Here is a 13,925-nt window from a genome sequence, read left to right on the forward strand (position 1 = left end):
AAATCAATGACAGCATCCATAGACTTACATTCAGGGGTAGGCTTTACGTCTTTCAGTTGACGCTGAAGTCTTTTCACGTTATTATGTATTCTTGAAAGTTGCTGCTCAGTCTTTGCTTCTGTAGAAACAAAATACAGAGCCTTTAACTACAAATAGGTAGTGTTCCCTACTAATGAGTCTCTCACAAAAATATCAACATAATAATAAAGCGTATGAAAATTATATACAGAGTAAATATAATGTTTAAGCTCTGAACATTTTTGTTATTTAAATTTACAGGTGCAAAGCACCCATACAATTCCGGTGACTTCACACACAAAGATCAGGTATGTTTTTTAACGCACTGCATGATATACACTCATTATATAATGAATGACCTAACACCAAAACAAATTATATTTACATAAGTGTGTGTCCAAAACGGCATTCAGCATATGCATATCTAAACATCTGCCTGATTCAATGGACACCTTGGCATTCAATGACAGAACTTTCCAAGTGTTATTTCATGACTGAAGGCAAGCAACTAACTTAAGTTTGGAATGCACCTTAACATTTAATTTTTAAGAATCACTGGTTTTAATAATTAACTTTGACAACACTTCAGTATGTTTATTTGTGACAAATGTTTTTTGTTATTGATAAATAAGCTTGAGTTGAGTAGCAGGAGAGGATCAGAGCCAGGTCAGGGAGCAAAGGAAGGAAGGAGGAAGAACAAGCATTGGCATAGCCAATAGGTCTCGCCTTTGGGACCTTATAAGCAAGAGTTGCATAACTAAACACTTATAAGGTCCCAAAAGCGAGACCTATTGGCAATGCCAATGCTTGTTTTAACTGCTGCAATCTATTGAAGCCTCACGGAGAACATCAAAGCGGCCGTGCGGCCGCGAAAGTGATCGCGATCAAACATCAAAGCGGCCGCGAAAGTGAAAGTAATCGCGGTAAAGCGCGACGCGCGCGCCCGCGCACATGCATTGTAGCTCTAGGCTGGACTGGTAGCACTTTTTGGAGCCCTCACAAAACGTTTCGCCAGACCAGCGCATGCGCTGGGTCAGGCGAGACCTAAAAAAACAGTGGCAATGGGGAAAAAGCACGAATGAAAAAGAATCTGCAAAAGTGAGATAAAGAGTCAGCTAGTGTATGGTGGTGTATGAAAGAGTAAGGAGGCGGAATCGTGACTAGACAGTTAAGGTATTTGGTACCCCAGCCTTCGATGGCAGCAAGGCCCTAGGTTTCTGAATGAAACTTTGGGGCTAGCACTTATACAAGAGTTCTGTCTCCAGTGCGCATTTAAGTTCCAGGATATCAGTCTTGCTTTAATGATCCAGTGGAACATGGCCCACCAGGATTGCGGATTATCACATTCAGCAATCACAGAAGCAAACATAAAACAGAAGCAACAGCAAAAGGGTTGCTTACTTCTTTGGACCTCATTTTTCTATCCACAAAACACAATTTTAACAAAAGAAGAACCTGTCTTAATCACTTTTTTTGATTAGCACAAGATGAATGACAGTGAAAATTGCTTTCATGGCCACAAAAGATAAAATTGGGAATAGTTCCCATTTTCACAAGTGTCAGATGATGAACATTCCTTTGAATAGTACAGAAGGTAATCACTGAGGACACTTAACGGATATCAAAGAAGAACCATTAGAAATTTCTCGGAGGAGGCTGTCGATGGCTCAAGCTGAGTAATATGTGCAGTACAAGGCAGAGAAGGTACATACCGCAAGTAAGGAGGTTTAGTGGAATCCGGTCCAAGTATAGACATCTATTTCAACTTGAATCAAATGCATCCTCCTCCCACACTAATAGTATAGAAGTAAATGCGAAAATAGATACTGAGCAAACAAGCAATGAACAGCAGAAAAACAAAGACTGAGAGGCCTGCTATACTGGCAATGAAGAAATGGAATGGTGAGCTGCTGAAATTATGTGTATTCCTCTCTGGGGCTGACGAGAGGGAGCTTCCCACTGTTATTGTTTTGAAGACTTAGGGCCTGATTACGACTTTGGCGGTCTGGGAGCGGGCCGCCAAGCCACAACCCTACTTCCAGACCGTCAAAGTTGACCAGCGCCGCCCGCCCTATTAAGTTTCCTCGCTGTCTGGCTGGCAGGCAGCGTGGTAGTCCTATTGCAGTGCCTGTTGAAAAGGCACTGCAATGGGAGACCTAAGGCCATTCCAGTACGGCATAAACTGTGCAGTCCATGCCGTGCAGGATAGGGGGGCATGAAGACAGGGGGGCACAACATGTGCCCCCTGCATACATCCCCCATCCACACGGGCAACAGGGGGCCTTGTAGTGCCCCCTCTTTTTCCTTTCCGCCAGTCTTTTCATGGGGGGCTCACCACCATGAAAAGGCTGGGGAAACTGGTAATGTGCTTAGCGGTACCGCAGTGGCACCGCCCAGCATAATACTTCCCCGGTCCACCGCAAGAATGCCAGGGTCCACCGCAAGAATGCCAGGGACCACCAATGCACCTCCACCACAGGTTTGACGGCCCGATGGACTGCGAAACTTGTAATCAGGCACTTAGTTTCATTATTTCCAGAAAACCGATAATTTATTTGTGATAAACTATTTTTATTGTTTTCCGAGAACAAAGAGCATATTTCACTGTGGACATATCATTGCAATAGCATGCATGCACCAATCCCACACCCCCAAACCCACCGCGGTCAGTCACCAGAGTTGAGACTGTAATAGGACCACCATTAACCCCAAATCTGGTCATGCTTTTGTAGGCAGCCCCAGGCAAGGTATACAGGCTTGTCCATCTGGGCACACCTGTCCATTTCCATTGGCCAGTCAGTTAGAATGGGGGGTGTTGGGTCTCCACCAACGATAATGTAGTTCTTTGCCACCCCTGTGTCTACTCCTACCATTATCTGCTCACCATGGGGGCCACCCAGGTCCAAAATGCCAAGCAATCCCATCTTCGGTGATAAAAACAATGACCTGCTCTTAATCCTGGACAGCGTACTACCTGCCAGAATCCAAGTATTTGGGGGCAGGTCCATACTATATGGTAACAGTCTGCACCTTTTTAGGGACACCGGAAACAAGTTGGTTCAGACAGCATCACTGCCTTCCATAAACATTGTGGTGTAAAATATGTAGTGTAAAGATAGTGAACGTGGATCCATCGTATCTTGGAGGACATAGCTAACTCACGAGGGGCCAATCTGGGCGTCTCGCCAGTCTTCATCCTCCAGTGAACCCAGCCGGCCTTCCCACAGCTGCGGGAGAGATTCCAGTTGTAGAAAAGTAGGATCTGCTTTCATGGTTGCCCCCATTTTTTGCTTGGAGTCAGTGTGTTTTTGACTGTAGTCTGCAGGGCTCCCACTAATCAGGACCCCAGCAACTGTTCTCACTCCTAAATTGGCTTGGGTAAGTGCTTTGGTACATCCACAATTGGTTACCGGTGTACCCTTGAAAGTCCCTAGTGTATGGTACTGGGGTACACAAGACATGGGTACACTAGGGGTCTCCCATGGGATGAAGCATGTATTATTTCACCCATGGGAGCCCATTTAAACTCTGACTACATGCCTGCCATTGCAGCCTGTGTGACTTGGTGCTTGCACCTCTCACAACAGATATAGGTTTCCTTTAAAACCTAGAAGTCACCCCTATGGTAGGCCGTCAGTCCAGACGGCAGGGTGCTTGGTTAGAAGAGTGAGGGTGCCCCTACATGAGCAGGACACTCCTATAAACCCCGGAGTCGATTTTCCAGGCTTTGTAAGTGTGGTCAGCCATTTTAAGGTAAAGAGTAGACATTCAGATGTTACAAGATGTCTAACTATATAAAGGCTGCACTGAACTTTGTCATGTTTGATATGAAGCATACTGGAATCATACCCAAACACTGATTCTGGTGCTGGAAGTATGATCCCATGCACTGGGGGCTTCCTAGGGGACTCCGTGTACTCCTGGTAATAGCCTTTCAGGGTTTGCCAGCAAACTAGTGCAGCTGCCAACCACAGGCCCTATTCTGCCCTCCTGCTGCTGAGCTGAGCTCGAGCAGGGGAAGGTAGAACAATAGGTTTCCTGCCATAAGGAGGGGTGACCAACCTTCCAGACAGGACTTAGTGGATTGGTCTGGAGTGGGGGTGCTTTCCAGCACCACCAGACTGCTTTGAAGGACACTTTGGTGCCCTCCATGCATACTCCAGTTTGAGCCAGTTCAGGAACCCTTAGTTCCCGCTCTGGTGCGAAACTGGACAAAGGACAGAGGAGTATCCTCCCTCTTTCCAGCCCCTATTCTGGGAGGGACCCCCCCCCCCCCCATAGTTGTTCCAACCTTTACCCTAGGGTATCTAAGGGCTCCCCTGTGGGTGGGTCCTCCTATTCTTTGTGGAACAAGACTCATTTCTGAAACCAAGACACTCTTTGACAGTTTGGACACTTGGACTTTGACTGGATCCAAGATTGCATCAACGAAGGCTCCTGCTGCTCCTGGTCTCGCTGTTGTTCAAGTCTTCTGTCTTGTCTGTGCTTCATCCAGGTTCTCCAAAAGACCTGTGGGCATCACAGACTTCCGAAGAATCTTCCTTGGAGTGAAGGAGTCAGTCCCCTGCATCTGCAGGCACCGCAACAAAGCTGACCGGTCTGCTGCTCCTGTCGTCCTATGGACGTCCCAAGGCCCAGCAACACAGGTGGCAGTTCTGCAATTCCCTAGAGGCTTGGCCTATATTCTCTGCAATTTTGAGGACAGTATCCCTCATCGGAGCTGCTGGGACCCAACCCCTGTGTATTGCGTTGCCTTGTCATTGCCAAGGATTGTTGGCTCTGTACTCCAGAGATCGTCAGGCTACAAGAAGCTCCAGCCTCCAGCACATCACGACTCGAAGATCAGAGTCCTCACTGCATCCCTTGTATTATAGGCCTCCATCTTTGGTGAGCTGCTTGAGGTCCTCTTGCGACTCCTAGGTCTTCGGCCTGTAGGTCTCCTTGTGGGTCTTCATCTGTGTTAGACCTGTCAGCCCTTTGGGTGGTCCCTCCTCATCATTATTTATTTTGTCCCACTTTTGCCTCAAACCCTGTTTGAATTTTTCCTTTTTGGGAACCACCAGACTTTTTCGTGTTGCTGCAGATTCAGGGAGCCATTTTAGCTACCCCTGAAACTTCTGTCTGAGGGCCTGGAGCACAAAATGGTGGCCACCTGTGACATCACCAGCATCCACTGGAACCTACTAGCACCTTCCAGATCATTCCAGAACCCTGTGACAGTTGGAGGCGGTTTAGAATGTTGGGAAGCTAAGACAGAGAGTTGGCAGTTGGAGCTGGCAGTTGGCACCTGACTGGTGAAGAGTGAGCAGCAGAAACTTGAAGGAGGAAGGAGTGAAGCAGCAGGGGTGGAAACTTGTGCCTGGAGTGGGGTCCATAAACCCACCCTTGATACTAGTCCCTACTGACTGAGCCCAGCCTGGTGCCCTGTGTGGGAAGAAGCAAGAAAAACCATCCTAAGGACCTGGACAGCAGGAACAGGCCTTAGAAACAGAGAACAGCAAGATCCTGACCTGGAAACTGGTTTCCCTGGAGTCCGACGTCGAGTAGCCTGAGACCTGGAGCCCGAGGTGGAGAAGCGGCGCCGACTGGAAAGCGGACGTCGTACCCGGAGCCGCCAGAGGTCGAGAGAGGGCGCCGTCAGAGGTCGTGAGGAGTACCAGAGGTCGAGGAGGAAGTCACCCGAGGTCGAGTGAGCGGCGTCGACGGGGGAGTGAAGTCCGCCCTCCGGAGTCGTCGGAACCTGAGGAGAATCGTGCCGGAGGTCGGGAGTGGAAGTCGCACTCCGGAGTCGCCGGAAACCTGAGGAGAGGAGCACCGGAGGTCGGGAGTGGAGATCGCACTCCGGAGCCGCCGGAAGTCGACATCGAGCCAAGGCCGGCCGACGTCATCGAATCCGAGGTCGCCATCGGACCGGAGCCGCCCGAGGTCGACATCGAGTAAAGACTGCCCGACGCCATCGAATCGGAGGTCGAGATCGAGCCGAGGCCGCCGACATCGAAACCGGAACCGCCTACCGGCGTCGTCAAGAACTGACATTGCGCCGAGGCCGCCGACATCGAATCGGAACCGCCTCACGGCGTCGACACGACTCCAGCGGCGTCGGAGCATCAGAAAAAGGGCAGTAAGTGGAGTAGAGGGCGCCTAAGGCCCTGTGGAGACCTGAGAGACTGCTCTAAGGGGCTAGGGAGGTGCTGGAACCAACCTGACTGTGCCAGGGGTGAGCTGAGACTAATTTAGAGGGGTTGTGTGGAGTGAGAGAGCCAGGTCTCTGGTATTCCCCCCTTGATCTACCTCAGTTTAGGCCTCAGCCTTGTCCAAGCCAGGGAGTAGACACCCTCAAGCCTTCCACATCCCGACAAGCTGTGCCTGGGCCAAATTAGCCCATAGTAATCTCAAATGTGATCTGATTCTATGAGTGTCACTGTCAGCTTTTAATTATTTATTAGGGGCACTGTATTTATTGTATTTAACCTATTTATTGCTTCTCTGTATTTATTGGTCCACAGTATTTATTGATGCACAATATTTATTGGTTTACAGTATCTATTGCCTCAAAATATTTAATTGCCTGTATGTATTGCACTTATATTTATGCCTTCCTTATTTATGATCACCCCTATTTATTGAATCATTAAGCCAGTATTTATTTGACCTGCACTATTTAAAAAGTTTGTATATTGTGATTGTTATTTATTTATCTAATCAGCAACTGAGAGAAAAAGAAGATAAAGAAAGGTATTTTCATAATTTTTACGGTGTAGAGTCGTTTTTGGAACGGATGCACGCATGGTTATTGTTTGGGTATGTCGTATGCTTAGCACGGAGCCTGATTCCTGACCACTCGAGCCAAGCTACCACAGTGTGTCTGGGAGAACACCACCACCCTTCCAGAGTGGGAGTGTTTTTCTAACATAATTGGTGTTCAGTGGTGGGATAGAGCTGTGACTACGTATACTCAACAATAACTGTGGGTAGTCCATAGGCCTACACCGGGAGTTTTCTCAAAGCGGCCTTCCTAATTGTGGGTTTTTGTTTTTTCCAAATTTACTCTGGTGGTGGGAGGAGGTATTATTAAAGGTACCCCCCTGCATTGTTACTGTAAATAACTGTCCTCTGACCTGAGTGGGCAAGATGGAGTTTGTACTAGAAAATTTAGAAACGTACACTGTGGCCCAACTCAGGGAGTTCTGTCAGCGGGAGGGGGTGTATTGTCCCCCAGGAGCAAAGAAGGGTGCACTCCAAACCAGCTTAAGGGCTTGGGGGGAGGCACGACGAGAAAGCAAGGCTGAGGAGGAGGACAGGGATAGAGAGCCCGACAGTGAGGGAGCTGGTTTGTACCAACCGGAGGTGGGGAACCTGTCAGCGGGGCCCAGGACACTTTCCAGGAAGGGCAGCAGTGCCTCTAGCGGTGGCTTGTCTGAAGTGGAGTTAACAGACCGGAGGGAGAAAAGGCAGCTCACATGGGACTTAGCAAGGCTGGAAAAAGAGAAGAAGGAACAGAGGATGGCTCATGAGATAAGGCTGAAAGAAATAGATCTTCAGATCCTGAGAATCGGGGCACACCCTGTACCTAACGGTGGCAGCAAAGACCAAGAAAGAGAGTTCACCAGGGAACCCAAACCCTACCTGCCAAAGGACATAGTGGCTAGCTATGGTGTGGGCGACGATATTGCCAAGTGGCTAGCGGCCTATGAGGTCTCGTTAAGGGCCCATGGGGTTCCAGAGAAGTACTGGGGAGCGGGATTGTACAAGTACATGCCTCCAGCTGGTAGGGATGCTTTATTGGCCCTCGAAGAGGATGAGCAGACCCACTACCCCACCATGAAACTGGCGCTCATAAGAAAGTTTGGACTAACACCCGAAAAGTACAGACAGAAGTTCAGGGGTAGTCACAAACTGGGCACACAGAATTGGGTGGACTTCCTGGACTATGCAAAGAAGGCACTAGAGGGTTGGATTCAGGGCAGTGAAGTGAGGAACTACGAGGGGTTGTTTGACCTAGTACTGAAGGAACACCTGCTTGAGAAATGTTTCCCTGAACTGCGGCAACACCTGGTGGATAGCAAGCTGACCAGTCCCCGGAAGCTTGCTGAGGAGGCGGACATTTGGGCTAGTACCCGGGTGTCCACAAGGGGGACTGGAGGGGATACTCAAAAGGCCGGACAGGGCGCCCCCCAGAAGAAAGAGGGAGGGGAAAAGAAAAAGGAGTTCTCCAAAGGCCCCCAAAATAACTTCCAAGGGAAGGGAACAGGATTCACCCCTAGGGCTAACCCACCCAGAAACCCTAATCCTGGCCAGAGTCAGCAGCCAAGGGTTGTCCATTGCTATGAGTGCGGTGGCGTTGGACACTATAAAGGAGATCCGAAGTGCTTGAAACGACCACCCCCTCCCACTGGAGGAAAGACCCCCGGAGTAGCTAGTGTAGTGCTCGGGGAGGAGATGCCTTTAATTAAGGGAAGGGAGTGGGCGGGTGTCACTTTAGTGTCCCTGGGAGAACGGGAGATGGTTCCCAAGATCCAGGTGCCCGCAAATACCGCAAAGTATGGGCAGTGGGTCACCATCAACGGCCAAAGAGGGGAGGCTCTGAGAGACACAGGAGCCAGTATGACTATGGTGCGTAGCCAACTGGTGTCTCCAGAGCAGGTAATTCCCGATGTACTCCACCCAGCCGCGATGGCTGACGGCAGAACAGGCCACTATCCAGTGGCCGAGGTTCCCTTTGAATGGGGGGGGGGTTGCAGGTTCACTTCGAGTTGCCGTAAGCCCTGCCGTGCCAGTCGATTGTCTGCTGGGGAATGACATGGAGCACAACGCTTGGAAGGAGGTGGAATACCGGACTCACACTGAGATGCTGGGTACACCTGACTGGGCCTGTGTTAGCACAAGGTCCGTGACTACCCGAAGAGGGAGTTCATTTCGGCTGGAGCCTGGAACAAAGGCCCAGCCAGCTGCCAGTCAAGGGAAGAACCGAGGACAGGAGGAGCCTGCCTCGGCGTCCCCACCCCGTAGGACGGATAGGCCACCGGAGGTGGTGGACCAGGAGTCTGCGGTGGGGGACGTTACCAAACTGGAGGACCTACCCATCCCGGCCGAGTGGCACGTGGAGGGAGGCCCGTCCAGGGAGGAATTCTGCCAGTGCCAGAGGGAGTGCCCTACCCTTGAGGGGCTGAGGCGACAGGCCGAAGCCCAGGCAGCAGGGAACGTTGAAGGGAACTACAGTGTTTACTGGGAGGATGGCCTCCTCTACAGTGAACCCAAGGCACCCCTACACGGATCGTCACGAGCCTTGGTAGTCCCTCAACGTTATCGAGCCTTCCTTCTGGAGTTGGCTCACGAGATACCATTGGCAGGACACCTGGGGCAAGACAAGACCTTCGCCCGTCTTGTCCCACACTTTTATTGGCCTCAGATGAAAGTGTCGTCCGATACCTACTGCCGGACATGTGTGTCTTGCCAAGCCAGTGGGAAAACAGGGGTGAAGCTGAAAGCTCCCCTGGAACCACTTCCTGTCGTTAGCACCCCCTTTGAAAGGGTGGGCATCGACATTGTGGGTCCGTTAGATCCACCGACTACAGCTGGTCACAGGTTTATCCTGGTTCTGGTGGATCATGCCACACGGTACCAAGAGGCAATACCTCTGAGGACCATAACAGCACCTGTTGTGGCAAGGGCCCTGATGGGAATCTTTACCCGAGTGGGTTTTCCCAAGGAAGTTGTGTCCGACAGGGGGACCAACTTCATGTCAGCGTACATGCGGGCAATGTGGAAGGAGTGTGGAGTGACATACCGGTTCACCACTCCTTACCACCCCCAGACCAATGGTCTGGTGGAGAGGTTTCACAAAACCTTGAAGGGCATGATCAGAAGTCTGCCTGAAAGCCTGCGGAGGAAATGGGACGTCCTCCTACCCTGTTTACTTTTTTCCTACAGGGAAGTGCCACAGAAGGGAGTGGGCTTCAGCCCCTTCGAGCTTCTGTATGGGCACCCTGTACGTGGACCTCTCAACCTGGTGAGAGACGGATGGGAAAGAACTCCCAGAAAGCTTCCCCAGGATGTGGTGAGCTACATGCTGGCCTTCCGGAGCCAAATGGCTAAGTTGTGGAAGCAAGCTTCTGACAACTTGGAAGCCAGCCAAGCAGTGATGAAGGCGTGGTATGACCACAATGCTCACCCGGTGGAGTTGGAGCCTGGCCAGAAGGTGTGGGTGATCGAACCAGGAGAGCTTAGTGCCCTCCAGGATCGCTGGTCAGGACCCTTTGAGGTGTTGGAGAAGAAGGGTAAGGCTACCTACTTGGTGGACCTGAAGACCCCTCGTCAGCCCCTGCGGGTGCTGCATGCCAACCGCCTCAAACCCCACCACGAGAGGCCCGAAGTCATCTTGATGATGGTGACTGACGGAGGAGAGGACGTGGAAAGCGAGCCTCTCCCTGATTTGTTTGCGTCTCAAGAGAAGGATGGGTCGGTGGAGGGAGTGAATCTCTCCCCATCTCTAACTCCTGAACAGCAGGAGGACTGTCGCCAGGTCCTGGGGCAGTACTCTTCGTTGTTCTCCCTTGTCCCGGGTAGGACTCACCTGTGCGTCCATGACGTGGACACAGGAGACAGCCCACCTGTGAAGTCCAAGATCTACCGGATGTCAGACAAGGTGAAGGCCAGCATTCATAGTGAAGTCACTAAGATGCTGGAGCTAGGAGTGATCGAACCTTCTAGCAGCCCCTGGTCCAGTCTGGTAGTGTTAGTACCAAAAGCTGCACCACCGGGTGCCCAACCAGAACTGAGGTTCTGTGTGGACTATCGGGGACTGAATTCAGTGACCAAAACTGATGCTCATCCGATCCCTAGGGCGGATGAATTGATTGACCGGCTGGGAGCTGCCCAATATCTAAGTACCTTTGACCTTACTTCAGGGTACTGGCAGATCTCTTTGACTGATGGAGCAAGGGAAAGGTCAGCCTTCTCCACGCCCAATGGCCACTACCAGTTCTGTGTGATGCCCTTTGGGCTCAAGAACGCACCTGCCACGTTTCAGCGCCTGGTAAACCAGATCCTCACCGGAATGGAGAGTTTCTCTGCTGCTTATCTGGATGACATAGCCGTCTTCAGTAACAGCTGGGAGGATCACTTGCGTCACCTGCAAGCTGTTCTCCAGGCCCTGAGACAAGCTGGATTGACGATCAAGGCCAGCAAGTGCCAGATCGGGCAGGGGTCGGTAGTGTACCTTGGACACTTGGTGGGTAGGGGAGCGGTGCAACCCCTCCAGGCGAAGATCGAGGCCATCATGGCCTGGGAACCCCCCCAAGACACAGACTGAGGTCCGAGCATTTTTGGGCCTCACGGGATACTACCGCCGCTTCGTGAAGGGGTACGGTACCATCGTAGCCCCCCTCACGGAGCTCACGTCCAAGAAACAACCTCGACGGGTAGTCTGGACGGAGGCTTGTCAGCAGGCCTTTGTGAGATTGAAGAAAGCCATGTGCGAGGCCCCGGTCTTAAGGGCCCCAGACTTTTCCAAGGAGTTCATTGTCCAGACAGATGCATCAGAACATGGCATTGGGGCAGTGTTATCGCAACTCAACGAAGAGGGTCTGGATCAACCCGTGGTCTTCCTATCCCGGAGACTACTTCCCAGGGAACAGAAGTGGAGTGCAATAGAGCGTGAAGCCTTTGCAGTGGTATGGGCTCTGAAGAAGTTGCGGCCATACCTGTTTGGCTCGCACTTCCTGGTTCAGACCGACCACAGACCCCTTCGTTGGCTGATGCAAATGAAGGGGGAGAATCCCAAGTTGTTGAGGTGGTCTATTTCCCTACAGGGAATGGACTCTCAGGTGGAACATCGGCCTGGAGTGGACCACGCCAATGCAGACGGTCTCTCAAGGTATTTCCGCCTTAGTGATGAGACCTCCCAAGGGGTTGGGTAGCTCTCCCCACTTTCAGCTGGGGGGGACGCGTGTTAGACCTGTCAGCCCTTTGGGTGGTCCCTCCTCATCATTATTTATTTTGTCCCACTTTTGCCTCAAACCCTGTTTGAATTTTTCCTTTTTGGGAACCACCAGACTTTTTCGTGTTGCTGCAGATTCAGGGAGCCATTTTAGCTACCCCTGAAACTTCTGTCTGAGGGCCTGGAGCACAAAATGGTGGCCACCTGTGACATCACCAGCATCCACTGGAACCTACTAGCACCTTCCAGAACATTCCAGAACCCTGTGACAGTTGGAGGCGGTTTAGAATGTTGGGAAGCTAAGACAGAGAGTTGGCAGTTGGAGCTGGCAGTTGGCACCTGACTGGTGAAGAGTGAGCAGCAGAAACTTGAAGGAGGAAGGAGTGAAGCAGCAGGGGTGGAAACTTGTGCCTGGAGTGGGGTCCATAAACCCACCCTTGATACTAGTCCCTACTGACTGAGCCCAGCCTGGAGCCCTGTGTGGGAAGAAGCAAGAAAAACCATCCTAAGGACCTGGACAGCAGGAACAGGCCTTAGAAACAGAGAACAGCAAGATCCTGACCTGGAAACTGGTTTCCCTGGAGTCCGACGTCGAATAGCCTGAGACCTGGAGCCCGAGGTGGAGAAGCGGCGCCGACTGGAAAGCGGACGTCGTACCCGGAGCCGCCAGAGGTCGAGAGAGGGCGCCGTCAGAGGTCGTGAGGAGTACCAGAGGTCGAGGAGGAAGTCACCCGAGGTCGAGTGAGCGGCGTCGCCGGAGACCGAGGTGAAGCGTGCCGGAGGTCGGGAGTGGAGATCGCACTCCGGAGTCGTCGGAACCTGAGGAGAATCGTGCCGGAGGTCGGGAGTGGAAGTCGCACTCCGGAGTCGCCGGAAACCTGAGGAGAGGAGCACCGGAGGTCGGGAGTGGAGATCGCACTCCGGAGCCGCCGGAAGTCGACATCGAGCCAAGGCCGGCCGACGTCATCGAATCCGAGGTCGCCATCGGATCGGAGCCGCCCGAGGTCGACATCGAGTAAAGACTGCCCGACACCATCGAATCGGAGGTCGAGATCGAGCCGAGGCCGCCGACATCGAAACCGGAACCGCCTACCGGCGTCGTCAAGAACTGACATTGCGCCGAGGCCGCCGACATCGAATCGGAACCGCCTCACGGCGTCGACACGACTCCAGCGGCGTCGGAGCATCAGAAAAAGGGCAGTAAGTGGAGTAGAGGGCGCCTAAGGCCCTGTGGAGACCTGAGAGACTGCTCTAAGGGGCTAGGGAGGTGCTGGAACCAACCTGACTGTGCCAGGGGTGAGCTGAGACTAATTTAGAGGGGTTGTGTGGAGTGAGAGAGCCAGGTCTCTGGTATTCCCCCCTTGATCTACCTCAGTTTAGGCCTCAGCCTTGTCCAAGCCAGGGAGTAGACACCCTCAAGCCTTCCACATCCCCACAAGCTATGCCTGGGCCAAATTAGCCCATAGTAATCTCAAATGTGATCTGATTCTATGACTGTCACTGTCAGCTTTTAATTATTTATTAGGGGCACTGTATTTATTGTATTTAACCTATTTATTGCTTCTCTGTATTTATTGGTCCACAGTATTTATTGATGCACAATATTTATTGGTTTACAGTATCTATTGCCTCAAAATATTTAATTGCCTGTATGTATTGCACTTATATTTATGCCTTCCTTATTTATGATCACCCCTATTTATTGAATCATTAAGCCAGTATTTATTTGACCTGCACTATTTAAAAAGTTTGTATATTGTGATTGTTATTTATTTATCTAATCAGCAACTGAGAGAAAAAGAAGATAAAGAAAGGTATTTTCATAATTTTTACGGTGTAGAGTCGTTTTTGGAACGGATGCACGCATGGTTATTGTTTGGGTATGTCGTATGCTTAGCACGGAGCCTGATTCCTGACCACTCGAGCCAAGCTACCACAGTGTGTCTGGGAGAACACCACCACCCTTCCA

The 13,925-nt window shown here is 51.3% G+C and overlaps 1 protein-coding gene across 1 annotated transcript in view; it reads right to left on the reverse strand.

Moving 5' to 3' along the window:
* The window catches only part of CCDC112 (coiled-coil domain containing 112), a 223,433-nt gene that overhangs the window by 39,198 nt on the left and 170,310 nt on the right, over positions 1-13,925 (reverse strand). Inside the window, exon 4 of the mRNA XM_085632622.1 lies at positions 29-118. Within this exon, the coding sequence (XP_085488748.1) occupies positions 29-118 (90 nt within the window). The remainder of the gene's footprint in view (positions 1-28; positions 119-13,925) is intronic.

Source organism: Triturus cristatus, chromosome 2_1 (genome assembly GCF_964204655.1).
Source record: "Triturus cristatus chromosome 2_1, aTriCri1.1, whole genome shotgun sequence".
NCBI lineage: Eukaryota > Metazoa > Chordata > Amphibia > Caudata > Salamandridae > Triturus > Triturus cristatus.